Raw genomic sequence first — 24,742 nt, forward strand, 5'->3', positions numbered from 1 at the left:
TCGCCCGTTTGTGGGCTTATCAAGTTTGATTACGGGGTTGATTGGATGTTGTTCCTTGTTGTCTCCCTGTCGAGTCCACCGAGGAAACTGGTTTGCGTTGAAACGATTCGTTGGTTTAGGGCATTATTCAGCGACTCTTAGCAAAAGAAAATGCCTAGGGCTATTGACTTCTCACATTCTGAAATATGATATAATACTCGGGGGCCGAGGACAAGACGAGGATTGATGAATCATGTCTCGTAATCAACTGGGGCCCCCTTGTCGTTGGTCAGGAGAGTTTGCACCGCTGCAGAGGACATTGTGAGAGATTTGTTGCGTCTACCTACAGTACCGACTGTGTGCACTGGAGGGGCTCATGCTAGGTAATCTACAATGGGCGCCAAGTTGTTGGTTTCAACAACAGAACAGTTACTGGTTTGGGAGTACAACGCGTTTAACCCTTGTGTCAATCTGCCGGCTTATGCATATATTAACTGTTGTGTCGCTTGACGCGTCTAAGACAAGAGGATGCTCTGCATCAACAGCAACAAGTTCGTTGAACAGTCCCACAAAGCAAATATGCGGAGAATAGGATAGTCAGCGAGCGTCGCCCCTTGCAGAAGCAAACATTCATGCAAACACTCGGATGAGACTTGGCCGCTCGCAAGGTTTTCCCTGTTAGAAAGTGATGATCAATTGTTTTCGTTTTCAGCCGTCTTGAAACTGATAACTAGTAATTCTCATGCATCTTTATTTTACTCGTCATGTTTATCAATGGTGGCAGCGACTGCGTTTAACTATCATTTTTACTTTGCTTTTTCTCCTTGTTCCGTTTTAGCCGTCCCCTCGTAATTGGACATCAAGGGTGCGCTCACTTCATTACGAGAGGATTGACAATTGAAACATGACAAAGTTGGGGGTGGTCTCTCTGCCCTGGCATGACACTCAAGCTAAGACTAACCAAGACTCGCTCGCGAACGGGGGACCACATCCTGGTCCGAGAGATGACTAGTACGCAAATCATATTGACGGACGCGGGAAGATCCTGGACCACCCCCGAAGGGTCCGTATGGTTAGTCCCAACGGCACGAAGCACTGAATGTGGAGAGAATGTCGCAACAAGGGATTCTTTCGTCAGGCACTCGCATAAACGAGATACACAAACCCACAAATACAAGGCAAGGTCATCAAATAGCTTGCCCTGTCTTGCCTGCCCAGTCCTCATCCTCCATACTCAACTAGTCTAAATGCTGACCTTGGTAGGAAAAGAGAACCGTTGGGACGGAATCACAATCATGGATGTTTGTCTTGTCGGTTGCGTTTACAGACACCTGCAGAGTATAACAAGTAACCCCTTTCCCCTTTACCCCCAAGCCCACATAATGTCGTGTTCTCTTCTTTCTTTTTTTCCAACTTTCTGCATGATACGTCAGTTGCATACAACTACATCTCTACCCACTGCCTAATACCTACTCGCAATCACATCCCATCACATCATACATACATACATACATACATACATACATACATACAATGGCCTCGACTCTCCTCCCCAGTCTTCCCCAGGACATCACCACCGATTGGCTCTCTCCCAAGATCGGCGTTAAAAATGCCACGCTCAAGCTCAACGACACGATTGGCGGGACAGCCACGCTGGTCCTGATGACAGCCACTCCTGAAAAAGCAGACAGTGACGAGACCGTCCTCAAGCCCTTGCGCGTCTGCATCAAGGGTGGTTTCAACCCTGCCATGCTGGCTCAGTTCCCATTCATACTGTCACTTTACAACCGTGAGGTCGACTTTTACAACAACTTGGGCCCTCAGGTGCCCCATCTCAATATCCCGCGCAAATTGTGGGCCGAGAAAAGTGACAACAACGCCATCCTTATTATGGAGGACCTTGCCGCCGCAAACTTTTCCTTCGCCGATCCTGTCGATACCTGGCCGGTCGATCGCGTCAAGAAGACTGTGGAGCACTTTGCCGCTTTACATGCCGCGACATGGGGTGTCGAAGCCTCTACCGTTCCTTGGCTCGACAGCCACTATGAGACATCGGTGCTTGGCCTCTGCAGCATGTGGGATGCTATCGTTCTTGGTGAAGACCGTCCCCCCATTCCTGAACATATGAAAGACCAGAAGCGCATGACTGCCGTCATCACCAAGTGGTTTGCTACCAGAAACCCCAAGTTCCAATGCATTCTTCATGGTGATGCTCACCTGGGCAACATGGCCTGGTCTGAGGAGCAGGATACCCCCGTGCTTGTCGATTGGCAAATCGTCCATATTGGATCGTGCTTTACTGACATTGTCTACTTTATCATGTCGGCTCTTACAGTCGAGGATCGTCGTGCCCATGAGATGGAAGTCTTGGACCACTACCTCGCCAAGCTGCACGAATTCGGTGGACCAAAGCTTTCCAGGGATGATCCCGAAGTTATGATCGAGTACCGCAAGTCTCTGATGGCGGGTTACTCCTGGGTTCTGTGCCCCTATACCATGCAGACCAAGGAGCGTGTTAAAGCAATTGTAGCGCGGTTGGTGCCGGCCATGGAAGACCATAAGCCGATTGAGCTGTTGGAGCAAGAGTAGATATCTAATTTTAATCGTAATTTTCTGCACCTCATAGTCAAATAGCCACGTAATAGCGCAGATCGATTGTGCACTTTGTTTATTAAGCTCCCGTTCCGTCTCCCCGTCCCTTCTCACTTTACCACATATGGTGTTGAACAAGTCTTAGCGAGATCTGAAAGCCACGTCTCGTATGCACTGACTGTGGACAGTGGTACTACGCCTTACAGCCCGTTGATTTGCAGAATCGACAGGTTGGCCCCAGTCCGAGCGCAGGTTGATCACATAGGGATCAGCGCCAATGGCAGGACGCGATGGCAAGATAATTAAAGATTTTAATCTTTTATCATGACTCGTAGCAGCCGGACGTTGAGGTGATGCCAAATGGAAGCCTTAATATTGTTTCCTGGCACCCTTGATGGCACAGGATCACTACGCCTAATTGTTTTATGAGGCTGAACTCTCATAAACCGCAATCCGATCGATCTTGTCATAATCGTATGCGTTAAGCTTCAAATCTTGTTCAATTTTTATTCACAGTTGTGGTTTGGATGATATTGTCTTGTAGTTTATGTCCACACGCTATGTGAGGATTTGGAATTTGGATTTGACTCGGGGCAACTTTGATAATTCATCGATGCCTTAACGGGAAGGTGAATCTGTGTGCTGCTTAGCTACGAGACATGATGCATGAATTACAGTTTCAATCATTTCAGCTAAAAAGTCCAGAAGAGTTTGGGATTATGATTGTCCTCTCACCTGAAAGAGGGCGTATTGGGCATCAAGATGGGATGGGATGGGATGGGATGCATGGGTATATGCAACTGGACTAAGCTACTGACTTGATTGCATCTATTTCGGTTTAAATGAATATGAACAAAAGCTATATCGATTCGATAAGCGGGTGACGCTGATTATTAGGTAGCCAGTAGCATATATGCAGATAAGATAAGATATTGGGCGATAAGATCCGATAAGGCAAGCCTCAACTCAGTACAGGGTATTTTATTGACAGTTTAATATTTATTCTTTTTAAATAATCTCACTTAACAATCATTTAAATTCACTCGGTACTTAATTGATAAATTAAGGCAATAACACATTATATGAATTCTGAACGCTGATCGTAAGATTTGAGCCTAGAGTTAAGGTTCTAGAGCAAACTGTTCAGCAACTGATTTCATGCTTTCATTACCCATTGTTAATACAGTCTTTTGCGTCTATGTTCGTCATTTTCGTTTTCTCGGGATAAACAGTGCTTGCTTAATTATTAAAGATATTTATCAAACGTTTATTATTACTTGTTGACTGCGGTTACTTACGACGCTCAAACAATTTAAGGAATATTAAATAAGAACCGTAAGAGTAGTCAACATTATCATGCTGGCACAGGCAACGAAGTTCTTTAAATCGGCTCACATCTCGGCTCGGATGTTAGCGGGGAATAAAGAGAAATGCTAATATGCACGCGATCGAAAAGACAATGTCTCGTGGTTTCCCCCACAGTCGGATGATAAATCATGATCTGTTCAGCCGCAGTGGAACATGAAGTTCATCCGAGGATCAGGACATATCAACATTCCGGTAACTTGGGTCACGAGCTGTCACTGCCCCCACCTACCCCAACCCCCAATGGTACCTTGATCTTGAACCAACAAAGGCCTGGAACTTCCATTCAGACATTCCATTTGTACGAAAGGTTCTATACGAAATATCAGGTTGATCTTGTGATATCCGACAAGACATCAGGTAGAGTAAAGCCATTGAGTACCGAGACTCTGCTCTGTCTTCTCTATCAATATGATCTATGGTTACTGGTGTCTTCAATACTGTCTTCCTTTGAGACAGGACAAACAGAACTTGCCAAGTCTTCCCAGCCAGGCAATTATTTCGTGTTAATGATCAACCCCGACTTAACATATCGATTAGGGAAGGACCCTGATCATAGCCAACCTCTAAATTTAACCGTAATTACACGGAACACCTTCTTCCACCAATTACACGACTCATTCGCACGAACCCCCAGGATTTACACAGTATAATTGGTGCTAACTAGTGGTCCGGAGCAGGGATTCCCCGCATTGATCCCAAGAAGCTACAGCTCCAAGCTCGCCAAGAACCCCAGACATGAGCTTCAATGCATGTGCAGAAAGAAAAAACAACGCAGTGACCCTGCCTATATAACCATGAGCAGAGACGGAACTTTGAGCCATTGGCACCTCTCATCCTCATCTTCTCTTTCGTCTTTGTTTCTACTGCCAAGATGAAGCTGTCGTCGGCCCTTTGCTGCGTCTTTGCGACCCTCACCGTCGCTTTCCCTTCTGACTACCTCAAGATTGCTACTTGGGGTGTCGAGGGTTACGCAAAGGACAACCCCATTGGTGTCACCACTGGTGGCAAGGGCGGCAAGACCGTCACTGTTACGACTGCTGAGCAACTTGTCGAGGCCGTCAAGGGCAATGCGCCCAAGATTGTCAAGCTCAAGGGCAAGATCGTTCTGCCCGCTCGTCTTGCCGTCGGATCCAACACTTCGCTCATTGGTGTTGGTCTTTCTGCTCACATCACTGGCAAGGGATTGAACATCTACAACGGCGACAATGTCATTGTTCAGAACCTCAAGATCACCGAGATTCTCGACAACGACTGCATCACTATCCGCAACAGCACTCGCGTCTGGATTGATCACAACGAGTTCTCTTCCGATATCGATGGCGGCCCAGACAAATACGTAAGTTGACAGTTCACAACCAACAAATAGAGGAAGACAGCTAACGTTGTGAGAAGGATGGACAAGTCGATATCATCCGAGCCTCCGACTTCATCACCGTCTCATGGAACTACTTCCATGACCACTGGAAGTCCTCTCTCGTCGGTAACGATGCTACCTTCCGCGATCTCGACCTCGGCCACCTTCACGTTACATACCACCACAACTACTGGCGACACATGGGTACGCGTGGACCCGCTGGACGATTCGGTCACCAGCACATCTACAACAACCTTTACGAGGACTTCCTGTACCAGGCCATCCATAGTCGATCCGATAACCAGGTAAGACCTTTCGTTACCCAAAATTGTACACAAAGCTAACATAGGCAGGTCCTTGTCGAGGGTAACGTTTTCCGAGGTAACACTAGCGAGGCTCTCAGCACCTATGGCCTTGTCATTCCCATGGACTCTCCCAACACCTGTGTCTGCGGTGATGAGGAACTTGATGGCTATGCCAACCTTGGAGCCAGTATGTATCTAACGAATCCCTTGAATCAAGTATCGAGACTAATCATGAAACAGAGAATGATTGGGGCCATGCTGGCGTCAACATCACACAGAAGGGCAACTTTTACAAGGCTGACTACAAATTCAAGTTGACACCTCTCCCACTTGTGCCTGCTGTTGTCAAGCTGGGTGCTGGTATTGGTAGAATTTGGTAAAGACCTACTTGAGTGTGGGTTTTTAGAGGCCAAAGTATGGGATGACTTTAATACTATATTATAATTGAAGAGATATTTTGTTCTGGTGCAAGATGCAGATATATAATGCTTTAAGGCATATTCACAGATGAAGCTATATTGCAATTGAAATAGATTGCATAAGTTATGTAATAGCTGATAGGTGATAACAAATAGCCTTTGACTACAGTACAGAATATAAGAAAAACCGCCTGTCTTCAATTGAACGATCCTGTGTGCTAGTGATAACCGCGTTACTTCCGCAGTGGGAAAGTTTCCTGTAGATTTTGATAATAGTGATAAGCGGCACAAAACAACAGCAGGCTAAGAAGAGGACACATGTTTGCCCCTTTATAGACTTTCGTATTTGCGCAGTGGAAACATATCATCAAGATGTTGCCAATTGTGATAATCGGCGCAAATCAACGGCAGGTCAATGAGAGGACACATATCTGTCCCTCTATAGACTTCTGCTACTGCCGGATCATGCCCATATCTGTTGTCTGCTTCCTCCGGGTATCTCCAACCACGATCTACCAATTTGACAGAAATGTCCTTGAGGAGTCTCTTGTCGATGTTCAGATCATCAGGAAAGTTAATTCCTGCAAGAGTTCCAATTGTTTCCTCATCTAGTAAAATGCAGTAGCCATAGCGTAAGGGAGCGGAAGGCCTGTTGAGATTATCTTTGTGCCATCTTTGAGCATCCTTCTCCCAGCGCAAGTCAGCGGGAAAAAGCCGTAAGGTACGGACATATGCGTTGAATTCTTCCCTGACTCGGTCGTCTGACGCATTTTCCAATAAGTCTTTGTCTTCAAGGACCTTGAGCTCGAGACGTTTAACTGCCTCGCGCGCGAACAGTGCAGTTTGAGGACATCGAAGGAAATAACGGCGAATAGTCTCGACCAGGTTTGTGATGGCCTGATCGAGATCTTTACTAGCCTTGTCGGAGTACGTCGTGACGACGATGGTGGGACCCCAAGTCTTCTCACCCGTAATGAGACCATCTTCACTCAAGTCCGTGTCTTCATCTTCCATGAGGAGTTCGTAGAGGCGTTTGGCATCTACCTCCACGCTCCACCTATTACCAATGGCACCGGCATCCGCTTGTTGCTTTTTCAATTCTTCGATAGAGAGGAAATTCTGTCGAGCATCTGGCAAACCTCCGTCACCAAACGAACGTACGAGAAAGTGGCGTTCCTGCGGTACTGGACGGCTTTTAAGAGTTGGGTCTGGTGGAGGTAGAAGTATAGGTGGTTTCGGTCCACGAGAGGTCATTTTGTCAAGATAAAGAATGTGCTTGGTATAATCTTGCTTTGAATTTGAAGAAGAAGAAATGATATTATAATCGTGAGATATGGTTCTGTAAAAGAGTCTCAGAACATGCTAGTTATAAGTTAAAATGGTGTGTCGCCTGAGGCATCATTATGAACACATGTCCCTCGGTGTTGCTTAGAGCCAACATGTTGATGAAACCATGTCTCAACTAGATGAAAATATCCATAGCCGATTAGGCAGTCACCAATGGGAGCGCAAGTGTCTTCACGTATTGACATGACTTGAATCATGCCCTTATGCTTGTTGGTCTTGCATGAGGCAAATCTTTATCAAGTTCCCGACAACACAGTTTCTATTCAATAACTACAGTCAATATCAGTCTTCAATGTAAGGAACGTCATTATTTAGCAGAAATGCGTTTATCGGCCTTGTATAGAATTTCGTTGAGAATAATTGAGAGAACAGCCGCAGTGTATTCTTAGTAGAGCATTCGTTACGGTGCGAGCTGTTGGTTCTGCGCTTCTCATGCGACAAAGCTTTTCTGGGCCTAACAAGTCCACTATCAGGCAGAAGCGTGCCACTGTGGATACTGGTGCCTACTTGAATATGATAGTAAAATTCAATTTAACTAGAGACATGATGTCTGACACATGCAATCCGATACTGTCCGTTGGACATCTTAACTGAGCGATGCTCTGCTCAAAATGTCTGTGAAATCAGGAGCCGAGTTCATGTCCAAGGCCAACTGATAGGCATAGCTCTCGTGATCAACCCCGTATGTCACACTGTCAGTTGACTTTGTGTGAAGTCGGTAGTGGTGCTCATCTTCTGCTTTAAGATTGGCGACTTTGTGAGGCGAAACTAAGTTCAGCACCCACAGCTGGGCCAGCATCTCTGCCAAGGGTGAGATGGCTCCCAAGGATGGTCTCATGAAACCTATGAAGCCAAGTTCCGGTCGACCATCCTCCCAGATCCCACGTACAAACGATGAAGGGTGTTTCTGTTCGAGTTGGAATAACTCTCGAAGGAAGGGAAAAGATTGTTTGTAGCCAGTGCAAAGAACAACCATATCAGGTCGAATGACTTGATGCTTGAGTCGCTCAAAATCGGGTCTTCCGTTGCGATAAACTCAACTGTTCCATCTTTATTAATGGTCTTAGGTAGAGGTGCCAGATCCACCTGTTTGCCGTGCGTGTCAGGAATTGGTGTCTGAACGAATGCTGATCGCAAAGCGTAGAGCCAGAGCTTTGGACCTGCCTGCGTGGGACGATATGGAAGACTAAGGTATGGACATACTTTCATCGACTTGTTGAAAAAAACTGAAAGGATGTGAGCTCAAGTTACATTCACTAGGGAGAGAAAGAACAACTCGCTCTTCGACGGATGATGACGGGCCTTGCTGATCTCCCCAATCCACTGGTCCATACCCAAGGTGGTACCAGAGGAGACCCAAAGCAGTGACTTGATATAGTAATAATAGTAGTCCCAGAGTATCATGCTGTTGCGGAGCACGGGATGGACATTGGACATAGGTTGTGTCGAATAGGTTTGCTCGGCTAACGTCGATGGGGATACCTGGTTCGTTGGGAGTGGGTTTCCTGCCGAGGATGGGAAGCAGAACTGGCCCTGGGTTTCGCTGATGCATGATTATTAGTACGGAACTCCTATTAGATATGTGTTTGATGTGAATACCTTTGGTGCAAAGTGGAAGCCGTCCTTATGACACATCAAGACCTGCTTCATTGGGGACATGACAGCAAGATAAGCTATGTCAGCGCCAGTCTCGCCCGATCCAATGACCATGACGGTTTTGTTGGTCCCAAACTGGCTCTTGGTCTTGAAATCGGACGAGTGGATGACTTCAGGGACATGGTGTAGTCCTGGTATGACGGGGAGTTTGGGCTCTTTGTGCAGTCCAGAGCATACTGCGACAGCATCACAATCCCACGAGAAGACTCTGCCATCTTTACTGGACTAAGAAATGGTATAGAACTTCGAGGATGTGGATGTCACACTTTGGACCTCCACTCCAAGAGTGATATGGGGCCAAAGATTGAAGTGGGTGCAATAGTATTTGAGATACTGTAGGTAGTCAGTAGCACTGAGGAAGTCCTTCTCTTGGCGACAACGAAAGTCGGAGAATGTTGTCAACTGTTTGGAAGATACAAGCTGGTAAAGTCAGCCTTGACGTCTTTTCTCTAGATCTGGACTAACCCTGTGGCTATGTTACCTACCTCGGCATCTGCGTATACTCTTGTGGCAAACACACCACCAATAGTATCATCAAGCTCAAAGAGTCTCACCTCAATAGGGTCAGAGTCTAGGCTGAGGTGAGCGTTCAAAAGGTACTTTAGTGTTACAAGACCCGATGGGCCTCCACCAATTACCACGACTTTCATGATCAATCGGTATCGGTCTTGAGAACCTGAGCCTGTGACTCAGACTGTGAGAGAACAAGATATTTATACACGAAAAGGCGCCGCATGACCTTTGCAAGATGAGTCCTCCAGCCGGTGTCTGAGGTCATGGTGAATATCTGTTGATTGGACATACCAAGGAGGTAGTGATGCAGTTTGACAGTGCAAAGCAGTGATTGTGTGTCGCGTGAAAGGATCTTTTGTATCTGTGCGCATTCATTCAGTCAAGGAGAAGTACACTATGAAGCTAAGCTAAAGTGGAAGCATCATTCGGAACAATTACAAACAGCTGCGCTCTGTTAGGCGAAGTCATCAGGGATTACACAGACAGATACCAAGAAAATATCAGTGATTAGAAACCAAATTTTGCAATTTAACTAGACTATCTAAACGAACGACTTGTCCCTTACGTGGATGACGAACTAACTTTGTACCATGATGATCCTGGCGTTATATTACAAACATCGTTGGACCAACGTTTGCGAAAGCCACAGACAAACAAACACAAGCCCATAACTAATCGAAAATGCCAATACTTAACCCCATCATTTAATCGATGTCAAGCGAGAGACATAAAAAGACGCCACAGGGGTCAAAGACTCGGGGAAACTCAAGATCCCAAGACCTTATCCAACCAGGCAAACATGACTCTGGCCAGTTCCTGGGTAGCTCCAGTCTGACAATGGAACCCGGCAGTACCATTAAAGAAATGCAGCTCCGCATTATCTCCCAGTTGATCCTTGACAAGCTTTGACTGGCCAGCCATGAGAGTTTCGTATTCACCGTCGGCAAGCCAGACAGGAATCTTGATACGATCCAACAGGCCACCCTTCAGAGTGTACTCTTTTGTCATTTGGAAAAACTCATAGATCGACTTGGTCTTGAATGCCCACTTGGCCTGAAGCATACCCCACTTGAGATCGGTGGAGGCATCTGGGTCGTCTAGCAAGGCATCCATGGACTTGTCAAAGGCTTCTTTCTCACCAGATTCAAGGATCTTGAGCAGCTTTGGGGGGAGGAAGTTGGTGTATGCTTCGTACCCGTCGAGGACTCCACCATTGAGCATGAGTGCGGAAAGACGCGGTTCAAAAGCAGCTGCGCGAGCTGCAAGATAACCGCCAAACGAATGCCCGTACAGAGTCAGCTTCTTGGGATCCACGAAAGCAGCTTTCTCTGTGAGCACATAGTCTACTGCAGGTGTCACAGCTTGTTCCCAGTCTGGAATAAACCCTACACCCTGCTCTCTGCGGGGCGTTGGCTGACCAGGACCTTCAAACGAAAAGATATTGTAGCCGCGGGCAAGTCCAGGAGCAACAACGCTGGAGTAAAGATCCTCTTGAGCAGCATCAAAGCCTTGGGTAAGAATGAGGGTAGGGTGCTTCTTGGTACTGTTGTTGGTATGAGGCTGTGAGTACCAGATTCCCGAGATATTGAAAGACCCGGAAGTAGAGGGAAGATCAACTCTTTCACCTGGAACAGGCAACGCAGCGATGGCCTTGTTAAAAGCAGACGTCTGCTCGTCCCAATAGTCGTTGATACGTGGGTCATCCCAGTCAGCCCGATTGTACACATCAGCTCGACGGAAGTAATTGGCAATTGAGAACCACGTAGCCCTCACATTGATGGGGTCATAGGCGATTTCAGGATCGAGGGCTCGGGCCTTGGTAAGATTCGCAAGCTTGAACCATTCTTTACTGTAGCTTTCAAAGTCGCCTGGGATAATATCCTTTGCAACAGAAAGAACAGGATTGATGTCTGCGCCGTCGTTGTGAGCTTGGCCCAGACCAGTGAGAATGTCAAAGTTGAAATTGTCATCTTCGCTGAGATGGAGAATGGGGCTCTTTGTGCTACTGTTATCAGCGACCTTTGCTTGGGCGATGCCAGAAGCAGCGTAAAAAGTGAAGAAGAGGATTGTTTTCATGGTGATATGAGGCTCGGTGATATAGATTGATGTGTTGATGATATTGACAGTCTTTGGAAGGAAATGCCTAGATATTTATACATGTTCAGATTTGTACCACAAGCCATTTCCCGCCTCTATCTCTGAGCACTTGCTGAACTTTCCATCTGCGTATTCGACCTCTACAATTACTGACAAAATTCGTACTTGATGACGACGATGGTGTTGTGAAATTCCATGTCCTGTAGGCGTCGCAAAGACTAACCATATGTAGAAATAATTATCCGACACAGCCCGACCGCTGTCGTGGGCTCAAGGGACTGTACGTCAGCAGCATTCAAGTTCATCATCATGTGAGATAACCTTAGCTGATGCCAAGACAAATCTTACATGCCTGGTCATGCAGATCCATGTATCATGCAGCTGTCGCAAATATATTTCTTGACCCGAAGCTACATGATATGCATGTCCTCGGATGCTTATTATCCTCTCATGTTAGTGGAATCAACTACCCTTACCGACAACGTCATAGGGCAAAGCAAATAAGTCACAATTGAAAGTAAGTGGCTGCAAGCTTCTATTTTAACCTACGCAATTAAGAAATTTAGGATACGCTTAGTGCACCCGTAGGGAAAAGCTTAGATTCCTTATGGTCCTGCAGCAGGTTGCATTTGGCCCTTCGGTCGCCATATATGATATGTATCGAAAGTGACTATCCCAGGACATCCATGGGAGGCTGAAGTGGACAAGTGAATATCAATGAGCTTTAAAATAATCTATCGAGACGTAACCCCTAACTAACTAAAAAAACATCTATGAACTACCCGTTCGAAGCCAGGGAACGATACCTCCACCTTGACTCAGAGTCTTCTCCACCAAAGTAGCAGTCAAAGGATCAAGACCAGCATTTCTAGCACGAGTCAACCACTCCTCCACGCCGACTGTTTCCATCGTCTTGCCCTGATCCGTCTCAAAGTGATACTTGAGATCATCAACAGAGATCTTGTCTGCACCGCAGTGGTGACGATAAACTAGTGTAGACTCTCCAGTCTCGGTGACTGAGTTGACGATACCCTGCGCCACATCTTCAACAGGAACAAAGTCAAAGTAACCCTTCCAGCCGGAGAGGTCGGGCAAAGAGCTTGTCTTAGCCGAGTAACGGAAGATGTTCTGCATCAAGTCATGGCTTGGTGCATTCTTGCCCGTGATATTACTTGGACGATGAATCCAGACTGGAAGGCCCTTCTCCGCACAAGATTCCAAAATACGCTCTGAAGCCCACTTGGAAGCGATATAACCATATGAACCATCCACAGGTGGCTTATAGTTAGAAACAGAAACTTCAGCAAGTCCGTCTAGACCGGTGAGGTTCACAACACCGCCAGTGGAGACAAAGTGGAAAGGGATGCATCGATCCATTGCAACTCGTGCAAGTTTCCGAGTTGCCTCGACATTGGGGCGTTTGAGAGACTGGAATTTCTTGAGGAATGAAACATCAGCACCATTGTGGATGATTCGGTCGAATGACTGGGCGAGTGTAACAAATTGTTCTTGGGGCAGACCAAGGTATGGAAGAGACAAGTCTCCCTGATAGCACGTAACTCGCGAGGATCCAAAGATAGGGTCTTGGTTGGCCAAGGAACGAATAGCAAGGCAGTGCACCTTTGCTACGCGTTTGTCCGCAAGGAGTGCCTTGAGAATAGCGAGACCCAAGAAGCCGGTCGATCCAGTAAGGGCCACCTGTAGTCCGTCCTGTTTCTGAGATACTTCCGATTTAACGATCGAGGTAGTTGAGCCAACACGGGTTTCTGATTCCCAATCGATAGGCTCTGTGTCAATGGCCTCAGAAGAACTGTCAACCTTGGCCGCCATCTCACTCAATGTGCTAGCCTGGAAGAGATCGAATACAGAAACGGTGACACCAAAGACCCGAGAGATGTACTCTCGCAGCGAAACAATACGAAGGGAGTTGCCGCCAGCAGCAAAAAAGTCGGTATCGGGTCCAATCGTGGCATCTGCGGCTACAGGTGGTAAGGCTTTGAGCCAGCCCAACTTGAGTGCCTCTTGAGTCTCGGAGAGTGGTCGAGAAACCATGGCATCGTCATCCAGAGGGATGGGAATAGCATCGAGAGCATACTGATCCAGTTTTCCAGATGCGTTCATGGGAAGCTTGTCGATAGGGACGATTTTGGCAGGAATCATGTATCGAGGAAGGGATAATTCCTTGAGTAGTTTCTTAAGGTAGATCTTGATCTCTGAAGGAGAATGGGCTTCAGAGATGATGGCGAAAGCCACTAAGAAAGCACTGTCTCCATCACCATTCTCACCCTGTCTCAATGATACAGCTGCTTCTGGAATGACACCCATTGAGGCTTTAACAATGGTGTTGGCGACGTCCTCGAGCTCGATACGAAATCCACGAAGTTTGATCTGTGAATCACCAGCGATGCGGCCAAGGAAGGTAATACGTCCATCAGGTAGAATCCTTGCCTTATCACCGGTGCGATACATACGGGTCCAGCCACGCGGGATATCCTCAGCTGAAGCGAAAGGGTCAGGAAGGAACCTAGCCTGGGTAAGATCCTCCCTGTTGAGGTAACCCATGGCGATACCGCAGCCACCAACGACCAACTCGCCAGCGAATCCAGGTCGAACAGGCTGCATGCTCTCATCCAAGATGTAGCAAGAATAGTTGGGAAGTGTGAGGCCGATGCTTGGGTTACGCGTATCGTGAGGGGTGTTCTCGTCAAGCTCGTTCAGACCACAGCTACTGTTGATGGTAATCTCCGTTGGCCCATAACCATCGTACAGACTGAGGTTCTTGAGCCCAAGGCGCTTGAACTCGGGAGGGACGTGGGCGCGAACAGCCTCGCCAGAGAGCAAAGCAAACTCCCAGTCAACGCATTGACTGAGATACTCATATCCATGGTGGATCACAGCCAAAGCCAGTGTAGGTGTCATAAACGTGTGAGTGACCTTTTCAGCGAGCATCAATTGAGCGATCTGCATGGGATCCTTGCGGGTATCACTTGAAGCAACAATGAGAGTTCCTCCAAGCATCGCCACCAGTGACATCTGGGTGAGCGACATGTCGAAGCCAAGAGGAGCCTGTTGAAGCATTGTGCATCTTCTCATGCTGGTAAATTGGATGCAGCTCTCGATATGATGCACAAGGTTCGTGTGAGTGAGCGCGACACCCTTGGGCACACCTGTTGTTCCACTGGTGTAATAGATGTAGCCCATACCCGACCCATGCGCGCGGTTCTCAATCTCGCGAGCGTCCGGACAAGTCGGGTCAATGCTATAAACATTGAAGATCTTGGCAGTTGTCTCCAGTTCAGCCGCCAGGTCCTGGGTTGAGTCATCAATCACGATAACGTTGGGTTGACAGTCGTTGACGATGAGCTGAAGACGCTTGATCGGGTTCTGAGCGTCCAGTGGCACGTAGACAGCACCGGCCTGAGCAATGGCTATGAGTAGAGCGAAGATGTACAAGCTCGGCTCGCAGTAGACACCGACCTTGGACCTTTGGGTGACGCCACCTTCAATCAACTTGGCCGCAATTTGGTTCACCAAGCCCTTCAATTGACGGTATGTCAAGGTCTTGCCATCATCAGTTTTCAACACAATAGCGTCGGGCTGTTGCTCAACCCAATCATCAAAGTAGTGCGACAGTGTCTCGAAGCGAGGTGATGGGATCCTCTTACCCCTTCCAAGGCTCAGAGCCTTCTGGATCTGGGAGGCAGTGGGCTTGCAGGCCTGGCCAAGAGTCTGAGAAGACTCACTGACAAAGAGGGAAAGGACATCAGTATACCTGTCGACAATGAATCCAAGCTCACTGTGTGTGTACAGGTACTCTTGCGTCTTGACAACGATAGAGGTAGATCCATCATTGTAGGTCTCGATGTCAAACGTCAGATCGTATGGATTGTTCGCGTCCTTGAAAGTGACCAGCTCGGCCTGACAGTCTCCAAGGGGTACCTTTTGAGTGGAACCCATCTTAAAGTTAAGAACGACTTGGAATAGAGGACTGTGCATTGTAGAGCGAGGAAGCTTCAGCTCGTCAAGAAGAACATCGAACGGGATTTGAGAGTGTGCAAGGGCTTGGTTGGCCTTGATCTTGGCCTCACAGGCTAACCCAGCTAGTGTCTGTGATGCCCTTGACTTCAGGCGCAAAGGCAGAAGGTTGACGAAAAAGCCAACTACATCCATGAAAGCAGCGTCATTCTTGTTGGCATCGGTGATACCAATGCAGACATCACTAGTAGAAGCGAGATCCCAAAGAACGACTTGAAGTGCCGCGAGATGGATGTGAAAGGGAGTCACCCCGAGATCTCTGGCAGCTGCTTTCGTCTTCGCGCCCGCCTCAGCAGGAAGTGTCCTCTCATAGGCCCGTGTGGTGTAGTGAGTCAGGGGAACCCGCATCTTGGTCTCAGCAAAGTCAAAGACAGGAAGTGTCGGCGGCAGCTCCTCGAACTCAGCCTTCCAGAAGTCGATGCTGTCAGTAGGAAACTTGGCCGCCTTCTGTGCGATAGCAAAGTCAAGATACCCAAGATCCTTAGGCGTGAGACTTAGTCCAGAATAGGCCATGGCCAAGTCCCGCACCATAATCTGTGCGCTAAAACCATCAAGCGCAATGTGATGGAAGCCAAATATGAGATCGTGTTCGCCATCCGAGTTGGGAACAATCTGGGCTCTGACCACATCGCCACTTTCAAGACTATAAGGCATCTTTTGCATACGCTCATACTCATAGCAACCGGTAGAGTTGTGCCTGACAATTAAAGGGAAGGGCGAATGCTGTAGCACAGCCTGTTTTGGGAGGCCAGTCTCGGCGTCAATGAAGAATGCAGTACGAAGAGTTTCGTGTCGTTTGATGACTTGGTTGAAAGCATCTCCCAGATCTTTCAAGCGTAGAGGGCCACTGATACGGTAGTGCATCGTGACACTGTAGGTTGTGTCATCTTGGAGGAATTCCTGAAGGAACCAGAGGCGTTCTTGGGCAAACGACATAGGCCCACTACGGATGACTTGAGGCCTAAATCCCTTAGGCCTAGACATAAACTTCTCTGACGAATCGTCGTCACTAGTGTCCTCAGTAGAGTTGGGACGGGTAAATGTCTCGGATTCGGTAGGCAGTGCCGATGAGGCTTCTGTTGAGGTCGGAACAGTATCGAGAGATTCGATGGCCTATGTATATCAGAAATGGTCATATGCAATGAGTAATGTGAGGTCTTACCTGCTTGGTCACCTCAGCCTTGGACTCGATTGGCTGCCCCGAAATAGACGGTAAGTTAGACACAGCTGTGGAGCAAAGTTCCGAAATAGAAGCAGTATTGAGAATCTCAAGCACAGGAGTGTCAATGTCAAGCTCCTTGAAGAACCATGATCGAATCTCGGCAGCGATGAGAGAATCGACGCCCAGACCTAGTAGAGACTGAGAGGTTTTGATGGACCCAGCCTCGGCCTGAAGCATGCGTTCGAGCTTAGTGCAAAACTCCTCCTCAACAATTGTCAAGATCTCTGCAGCATCCTTGGCCTCCTCAAGACGCTGAGACATAGACACTTTGGTAGAAGAAGAACGCTCTTGACGTTCCTCCTCGAGTGTGTGGTGGGAGAAGCGCATGTTGTCACGCCAGAAGTACTTCTGAGCATCGGACTCAAGACTGTATCGGTTGAGACCAGTGATGAGCTCCGGACCATGACCAGAGTCTGGCTGACCAACGAGAATGGCTTGAGAAAACATGTTTCGAAGATCGGTCTCAGAAATAGCCATGTAGTTGTAACTTCGAAGAGTAGCCTCGTGTGCGCCAGTTGACGAAACATAGCCAACACCAAGAACCATGCCAATATGCATCACAGAGGCAGCAAGACCTTGAGCACGACGCTGTTCGGCGATGGCGCTCATAAACAGGTTGGAAGCAGCATAGTTGGCCTGACCACGATTCCCGACAACGCTAGCAAGAGAAGAGAACATAATGAAGAAGTCAAGCTTTTGGTCCTTCAGTAGGTCATGAAGATTCTGTGTCGCCTTGACCTTCGGTCCGAAGACCTTGAGGAAATCCTGTACCTTCAGCTCACTAAAGGTACGGTCCGACAGAAGTAAAGCAGCATTGGCAGCAGCACAGACGGGAGGCATCTGCTCGACAATCTGCTGGTAGGACCTGGTCAATGCGTCCTTGTCACTGACATCTGCTTGGAAGAGGTTGACTTGGGCGCCCTGCATTTGTAACTCTTCTAGCCAAAGCTTGTCGACGGAATCAACATTTCGAGTAGTCAAAGCAATATGACGGACACCGCATGATACCATCCATCGGCACAGAGCCTTCCCGAGACCTCCAGTGAATCCGATCAGAAGATAGGTCTTGTCTGATCGGAAGAGGCGAGCACCCTCAATAGGCTGGATGACAGCTGGAATGGCAGCGTCAGCTGAGAAGTCAACAACAGTGGCGTAGTCCTTGATAGAAACTGGCTTGTTGGCTAAATCGGTTACCCTAATAACCGTTGCAACTTCATCTAAGTTCAGCGTAGAGCGCATTGCGTCACGAATGCCGTGAATGATCGGGTCTTCGATGCCTTGGGGTTGGTTGCCGAGGATATCGTGTAGCTGAACAACTCGGGTACAGGTAGAGACGACTCGGCTGAAAGGAGAACCAGTCGTTTCGTAGTCTCTTCCAGAGAGATCGACGATAAGCTTGGTGCCTTTAGGAACGGACTTCTTTAGTGCACGTTCCGGAGCCATAGCGTGCACAAAGGTCACGTCGCCCGACTTAGCCTTGCCCATGTCAGAGGTAGTCAAGACAACCTCAAGGCCAAGATCTGCAGCCTTCCATTGAAGCGCAGACCCGATGAAACCGTCCGCCTCATGAATAAGGACCGTGGAGCCACTGTCGACGTCTCCCAAAACCCTCTGAGCCGCGATTGTGAATGCGGTCTTTTGCAAAAGCTTCGCGGGCTCACAATCGGTGGTAGTCAAATCCCATACAAAGAATGAAGGGACAGAGATCCTGGACCGGTTGGTTCCAGATACAGCTAGTACTCGCGTTTTGGGTTCGCTCTCTGTGTATCCATGACAAAGGTATCCAGAAGACCTTTGACCGATCTTGAATTGGTAGAGAAGGGAGTGCGTGACAGTGATGTCAACTAGCGATGTCGAGCTTGAGAGAGAAAGGAAAGGAACTGGCTCAAGGATGACGAACTGTTTACGTCGCTGCTGAATCTCAATCGTGTCTCTAGTCAAAGTCTTCTTGTTTTGAAGAGCCATCTTACTGGCGTTGAGCTGGCCATTGAGTGACTGATCAGACTTGACACGGGGGATGAACCATTTATCATCCCGAAGGATCAACTCCGCCTCGATGGAGCAGACAATATCGTCAGACTTGAGAGATACTCTGTAAACCAATTGCAAAAAAGCTTCCATAAGACGAGATGACGTGAGATCGGTGATCTCTCCTTCCAGGTCGACGTGCTGCAAATGAATGTGAGGGTACTCGGAAGCCAGGCTGCGACACATGCCCACAGACATGTTGGCGAAGGGGTCATCCCGTTGACAACCCTTTGAGACCCATAGTACTTGGCGAGACTCATTCATAAGTCTCTGTACACCTCGGAGCTTGTCGTCTGTCAAACTCTTGAAGATAGGCTCATCAAGGTCCTCTAGCACCAAGGCCGATCGAACGTGGATGTTAGATGACGCCAGTTGTTCAAAGCTCTCAACGTAGTGAATCAGGTTCTCGGTAACACCGCTAACTTGAGTGAGAAGTTTCATCATCTCGGAAGCCATACCCTGAGACGTCCCGCCAACGATGGTAAGTGAGTGCGATGAGAGCCAATCTCCAGACGTAGCAAGAGGCTGTCTCAAAAGCTGCACTTGGTCGTCGATAGCCTGCGACAGCATAACAGAGGTCATGTACTTCTCGTCGTCCACAAAGTCATTGACGGTCTTGTCAACTCCCGAGAAGCCTGTCTGCTTCAACAACGAATCCCACTGAGAAACCGGGATCGTCGGTCCATAGCGGCGTCCATCATCACCTCCGAGCCACCAACCTGAGAGGCCAGACATCATGAGCTTGACTCGCACAATGTCACTCGTAACCTCCAACAGAAGAAGCTGACCACCAGGCTTTAAAAGCTTGCGTGTGTTCTTCATGGTGACGTCGAGGGACTTGGTGGCGTGGAGGACATTCGAAGCGATGATGAAGTCATAGTGTCCTTCTGGGAAGCCTTGCTCTGTCGGGTCATTCTCGATGTTCAGAGGCTTGAAGATCATCTTTGCAGCCCAGTTCTCGAAGGTCTCGGCAGCTGCCTCGAAGAAACCAGTAGAGATATCGGTAAAGGTGTAACTCTCAAAGGTGGTACCAAGAGATTCAAGAATACCCTTCGTGGCACCTCCAGTACCTGCACCAATCTCCAAGATGTTCATCCTGGGATACCGATGAGCAAGCTGCTTGGAGATGCGACCAAGGTACACGTTGGCCCTCTCAAAGCCGAGACCGTACTTGTAGATACGGTTCAGCATATCGTCTTTGACCATGTGCTCCAACATGGTTGTCTGCTTGCGCACTACAGCAGGAAGGTTCTCACCAACAGCTTGGATAAGCTGGAGATCAATGCGACCTGGGAATTTGGAGGATTGCTGCATGAGCCACTCTCGAGAGTCGGATGACCATTCCTTCTTGACGGTGGGATGATTGCCAGATTGGATAGAAGGGAAGAGATGATCAATCCACTCAAAGATTCGCTGATGGTTCCAGTCAAAATTGGTAACTTCATCGCGACCAACTGCTTTGTTGAGTTCTCGGAGATAAAAGTAAGAGAGACGCTCGCAGAGATCCACAAGTTCCAGGTCAGACTCTGTATCCTCTTCCTCTGTCTCTACACCTGCTATTGCGCTTGCAATGTCGACTTCCCACTCAGTCTTAGTGTAGAGTTCCTTCGCATTGCTAGGTCCAGGTCGCAGGAGGGACGTACACGTCAATCCCTCAAGTTGCAACACAGGCTCATCATTACTAGCCTCAAAGACATCCATATCCGCAGTAAGCTCGCGCTCATTTGTGTTGGTCAAGAAAGAGTCAATAACCAACTCATCTCCATGTCGTAGTTGACTCGTGTTGACAATGCGAAGACTTCGGAAATAGGTGGGCACGAATGGTGCTTGGAGACTTCCATCATCGGGCCAGCAGTAAGCAGCAAAGACGGATTGGAAGGCTGTGTCTAACAGGGCGGGATGGATTATCGCGGAGAAGTCTGGGGTGATTTGACGTGCTCGAGCTGATGCGAAGCCCAATTGACGATCTATGCTGTCGAGATGCTTGAAGTCGCCGGTGTACTCGAGCCCAATACTTGTTAATGAACTGTAGAATCTTTCCACATCCACGGTTGTTAAAGAAGCGATAGGCTTGACTCGGGTAGGTAAGAGAGAGGCAACTTCAGTAGAGCCAAAATCAACACGAAGCTGACCCTTGGCGTTGCACTTCCAGTTACCGTCGCGCAGAGGTGTGGATAAAAACCATGTAGCGGTCGCATGGCTTGACTGATAATCCCCAACCTCGAGGTTAAAGACAGTCTCAATAGCTTGTGAGTCTTGACTCAATTGGATGGCGCTCATAATGTGAACCTCAGACAGTTCGACAAGCTGAACTTTTTTGCTCTCATCAATAGCACGAGCAGACTCCATGGCCATAACCAAGTAGGCAGCGGCAGGCAGCACAACTTGACCCTCGACCTTGTGTCCATCAAGCCATGGAACATCTTCAAGGCGCAGGTGGTTCAGCCATCGGAAGCTATCGCCTGGATCCTCCACGGACCGGACACCTAGTAGAGGGTGAGGTGGATGGGCACGTTGACGATACTTGAGCGACTTTCTGGATTCCCTCCAGAACGATTGCGTATGGTCCCAAGGATAAGGTGGAAGACCTTGTGCAAGCGCCCTGTTTGTGGATGCGGAAAAGGCTTGAGCGTAAGAGGTAAAGTCAACAGAGCTCTTGCCGAGGTGAGACCAGATGAAGCCGAGAGTATCGCTCAAGGCCGCCACATCATGGACATTTCGAGACAGAGTAGCCTGGTATGGTAGTTGAGATTCTGTCGCGCGCTTATAGGTCTGATTGAAAGGACCTTTAAGTGCAGGATGAGGTCCAACTTCGAGAGCGATATGACAGGGCACTGCAACACCAGCCACTAGTTCTGATGCCACGGAGAAAAGAACAGGATTAATCATATTCTCAACCCAGTACTCTCCCGCTAAAGCTTCACCATGGATCGAGGAATCGATTCGCTCACCCAAGACACTGGAGTACCACTCACAAGAGTCATTACCGGGAAGGGCCTTGACAGTGGCAGCTTCAAGTAGAGCAAGGTATGGCTCAGCGCAAGGATGCATGTGATGAGAATGGTAGGCAGTATCGACCCGAAGAACCCGGGCAAAGGTGCCTTGCTGATCTAGTAGCACCTTGGCCTCTTCAATACTGGCCTTGTCTCCTGATAGAGTCGTGCTAGTGGGAGCGTTGCTGGCAGCCACGTCAACCAGGCCATGAAAGTTCTCCTCACAGAAAACTGAAGCTTCCTCGTAAGATAGTCCGACAGCCATCATAGATCCTGGAGCTCCATTGACTCCACCTGCAAGTTTGGCACAGACACCACGGAAGTATGCGACCCTGATAGCATCACGGAGGGATAGGAATCCAGCAGCATATGCAGCGCTGATCTCGCCAGAGGAGTGGCCAATGACGCAATCGAAGCTGATACCGGCTTTGCGTAGTAGCTCGACCACCATGAGTTGGACAGCGGTGCAAAGCGGTTGTGAGATAGCGGCTTCGCTTAGACGAGAGGTGTCTTTGTCAGCCATGATCTGTTCGGTGAGAGTCCACATGGGAGGCTCAGGTAGACTGGAGAGAGACTCTTCAAGGGAAGCCATCAGTCGTCGAGCAAAGGGTGAAGACTTCAGAAGCTCCCTTCCCATGGTGGGCCACTGGGCACCTTGTCCGGTGAAAACACCCAAAATGCGGGGGGCCGAACCCAGTGGAGAGTCCTGCTTAGAAGTAGGTATAACTACATCCTCAACTATGGCACTCTCCAGTTTCTCTTGGAGACTCGGTAGGTCATGTCCAGAGAAAAAGGTCCTCAGAGGGAGTTGAGAGCGTCTGTGGGCCAAGGTGTACAAGATACTCTCAATTCGTTCACTCTCGGCATTCTCGAGGACTTGGGCAAGTTGGGAGATCTGGGCTCGCAACGAAAGCTCGCAGTTTGCTGACAGTACCAGTGGAGTAGAGATAACTTCATTGACCGAGCTTTCTGAAGATAGATTGTCGAAATGTTCAATGATGGCATGAACGTTTGTTCCACCAAACCCGAACGAGTTTACACTGGCGCGTCTCGGAAACCCCTCAGTCAACTTGGGCCACGGCTGAGATTCAACGGGAAGCTTCAGATTGGACGTATAAGGCTTCACAGCTGGGTTCAAGGTCTCGAAGAGCTGATTGGGTGGAATAATGCCTGTCTTGACAGCCTCAATAGCCTTGATCATGCCAGCGAGACCAGCACATCCCTCAAGATGGCCAATCGCTGTCTTGACAGAGCCCACATACATGGGCTCGTTGACGATATCACTACCGTCGAAGAAGGCTTCATGAATGGCGCGGGCTTCAAGAGGGTCTCCTGCAGGAGTTCCAGTTCCGTGCGCCTCAAAGAATTGGCATCGATCTTTGAAGACGTCTAGACCAGCATTCCTGTAGGTTTGCCTGATTAGTACCTTTTGGGCATCAGGGCTAGGAAGTGTGATCCCATTGGTGCCTACAGAGTGGTTAGTATTGATGAATTATTATGACCAAATTACTTACGTCCGTCTGAGTTGACTCCGATCTCTCGGATGATCCCCTCGATGTGATCGCCGTCGGCCAAGGCCTGTGACAAGGTCTTCATCATGATGGCTGCTACACCCTCTCCTCGCGCATAGCCATTAGCTGAAGCATCCCACATCCTACTTCGGCCTGTGGGAGACAGCATGTGCAACTTAGACTCTGAAATCATCATTTCGGGGCCAAGAATGAGGTTGACGCCTCCTGCACAGGCGATGCGAGAGACTCCATTACGGAGGGCCGTGACAGCATCATAAACAGCAACAAGACTGGACGAGCAGGCTGTATCGATAGTCATCGATGGACCCTTCCAGTCAAAGAGATAAGAAATTCTGTTGGAAAGAATACTGCGAGCTGTGCCAGTAGCCATGTACTTGGGCATATCCTGGGGTTCACGCATGAGCATCTCATGGTAATCCCCAGTCATACAACCAACGTAGACAGCAGTGTCAGATCCTTTCAGATCCTCCATAGGTAGTCCAGCTGTCTCGGTTGCTTCGTATACAGCCTCAAGCAAGAGCCTCTGCTGCGGATCCATAGCTTCAGCTTCACGAGGGTTGATCTTGAAGAACGAGGCATCGAACAAGCGAATGTCCTCAGCCAACAGATACGCCTTCTTGACATCGGTGCATCCGTTCTTGTCCCCATTACTGCTATAAAAAGCATCAACGTTGAATCGTTCAGGGGGAATGGACGATTGAACGTCTCTCTTCTCAATGAGAAGATCCCATAATTTGGAGGGAGTGTTGGCGCCGCCGGGGAAGCGACAGGAAGTGCCAATGATGGCAATAGGCTCTTTTGGGAAAGATTGACTCGACATTGCGTGTAATTCTGATAGTCAGAAGATGTTGAAGATAGTCCACACTGGATGTTGAATAGAATAATACTGATAGATGCTGTTGAGCGTCTCTGCCAGTTGACTCCAGACTCGATCGTATAAGTGTGAATCTAAACATCGTCAACTCTCACCAATCAGCCACTATGACAGTACGTAGTCTGTGTCCTGTATTCTTGTGGATTGTTGCCTTGGTCTGACAGGGGTGTAAATCCTGCATGTCTGAAGGATTCGCAACACCCCTGGCCACCTTGTTTTTCTACTTTACGTCTATTCCCTCCTCATTCCATGCATCTCTTGGATGGGGCGATGGATTCCTCACACCGTAAGCAAAGATCGTAGTTTGGCCGGGTGCCGGCGCTGACCGCAGGATCTACTAACCCGGCATTTTGATCAGATGTTAGCTTGTCATGTAATATCCCGAAATGGTCCATTCGTGTTTGCTGCTAATCGTGGATCTTTGATTA

The 24,742-nt window shown here is 48.5% G+C and overlaps 7 protein-coding genes across 7 annotated transcripts; 3 read left to right on the forward strand and 4 right to left on the reverse strand.

Annotated features, from left to right (window-relative positions):
• Positions 1-1,512: 1,512 nt before the first annotated feature.
• Positions 1,513-2,568, forward strand: FGSG_07793 (uncharacterized protein; the record flags this gene model as incomplete). The annotated part of the gene is made up of 1 exon (XM_011329309.1): positions 1,513-2,568. One exon carries the CDS (start codon positions 1,513-1,515, stop codon positions 2,566-2,568), a length of 1,056 nt encoding a protein of 351 aa, XP_011327611.1.
• Positions 2,569-4,067: 1,499 nt separating this feature from the next.
• FGSG_13221 (uncharacterized protein) lies at positions 4,068-4,589 on the forward strand (the record flags this gene model as incomplete). Its single annotated transcript, XM_011329310.1, has 1 exon — positions 4,068-4,589. The coding sequence occupies one exon, from the start codon at positions 4,068-4,070 to the stop codon at positions 4,587-4,589; it is 522 nt and encodes a 173-aa protein (XP_011327612.1).
• A 221-nt stretch (positions 4,590-4,810) lies between these two features.
• FGSG_07794 (uncharacterized protein) lies at positions 4,811-6,058 on the forward strand (the record flags this gene model as incomplete). The annotated part of the gene is made up of 4 exons (XM_011329311.1): positions 4,811-5,275; positions 5,332-5,598; positions 5,647-5,785; positions 5,839-6,058. The coding sequence occupies 4 exons, from the start codon at positions 4,811-4,813 to the stop codon at positions 5,976-5,978; spliced, it is 1,011 nt and encodes a 336-aa protein (XP_011327613.1). The 3' UTR covers positions 5,979-6,058.
• A 289-nt stretch (positions 6,059-6,347) lies between these two features.
• Positions 6,348-7,271, reverse strand: FGSG_07795 (uncharacterized protein; the record flags this gene model as incomplete). Its single annotated transcript, XM_011329312.1, has 1 exon — positions 6,348-7,271. One exon carries the CDS (start codon positions 7,269-7,271, stop codon positions 6,348-6,350), a length of 924 nt encoding a protein of 307 aa, XP_011327614.1.
• A 1,156-nt stretch (positions 7,272-8,427) lies between these two features.
• On the reverse strand, positions 8,428-9,670 carry FGSG_07796 (uncharacterized protein; the record flags this gene model as incomplete). Its single annotated transcript, XM_011329313.1, has 4 exons — positions 8,428-8,450; positions 8,616-8,907; positions 8,964-9,245; positions 9,506-9,670. 4 exons carry the CDS (start codon positions 9,668-9,670, stop codon positions 8,428-8,430), a joined length of 762 nt encoding a protein of 253 aa, XP_011327615.1.
• A 628-nt stretch (positions 9,671-10,298) lies between these two features.
• FGSG_07797 (uncharacterized protein) lies at positions 10,299-11,609 on the reverse strand (the record flags this gene model as incomplete). The annotated part of the gene is made up of 1 exon (XM_011329314.1): positions 10,299-11,609. The coding sequence occupies one exon, from the start codon at positions 11,607-11,609 to the stop codon at positions 10,299-10,301; it is 1,311 nt and encodes a 436-aa protein (XP_011327616.1).
• A 792-nt stretch (positions 11,610-12,401) lies between these two features.
• Positions 12,402-24,260, reverse strand: FGSG_07798 (uncharacterized protein; the record flags this gene model as incomplete). Its single annotated transcript, XM_011329315.1, has 3 exons — positions 12,402-16,778; positions 16,828-23,375; positions 23,423-24,260. The coding sequence occupies 3 exons, from the start codon at positions 24,258-24,260 to the stop codon at positions 12,402-12,404; spliced, it is 11,763 nt and encodes a 3,920-aa protein (XP_011327617.1).
• Between the last annotated feature and the right edge of the window lie 482 nt (positions 24,261-24,742).

Source organism: Fusarium graminearum, chromosome 4 (assembly GCF_000240135.3).
Source record: "Fusarium graminearum PH-1 chromosome 4, whole genome shotgun sequence".
Taxonomy (NCBI): Eukaryota; Fungi; Ascomycota; class Sordariomycetes; order Hypocreales; family Nectriaceae; genus Fusarium; species Fusarium graminearum.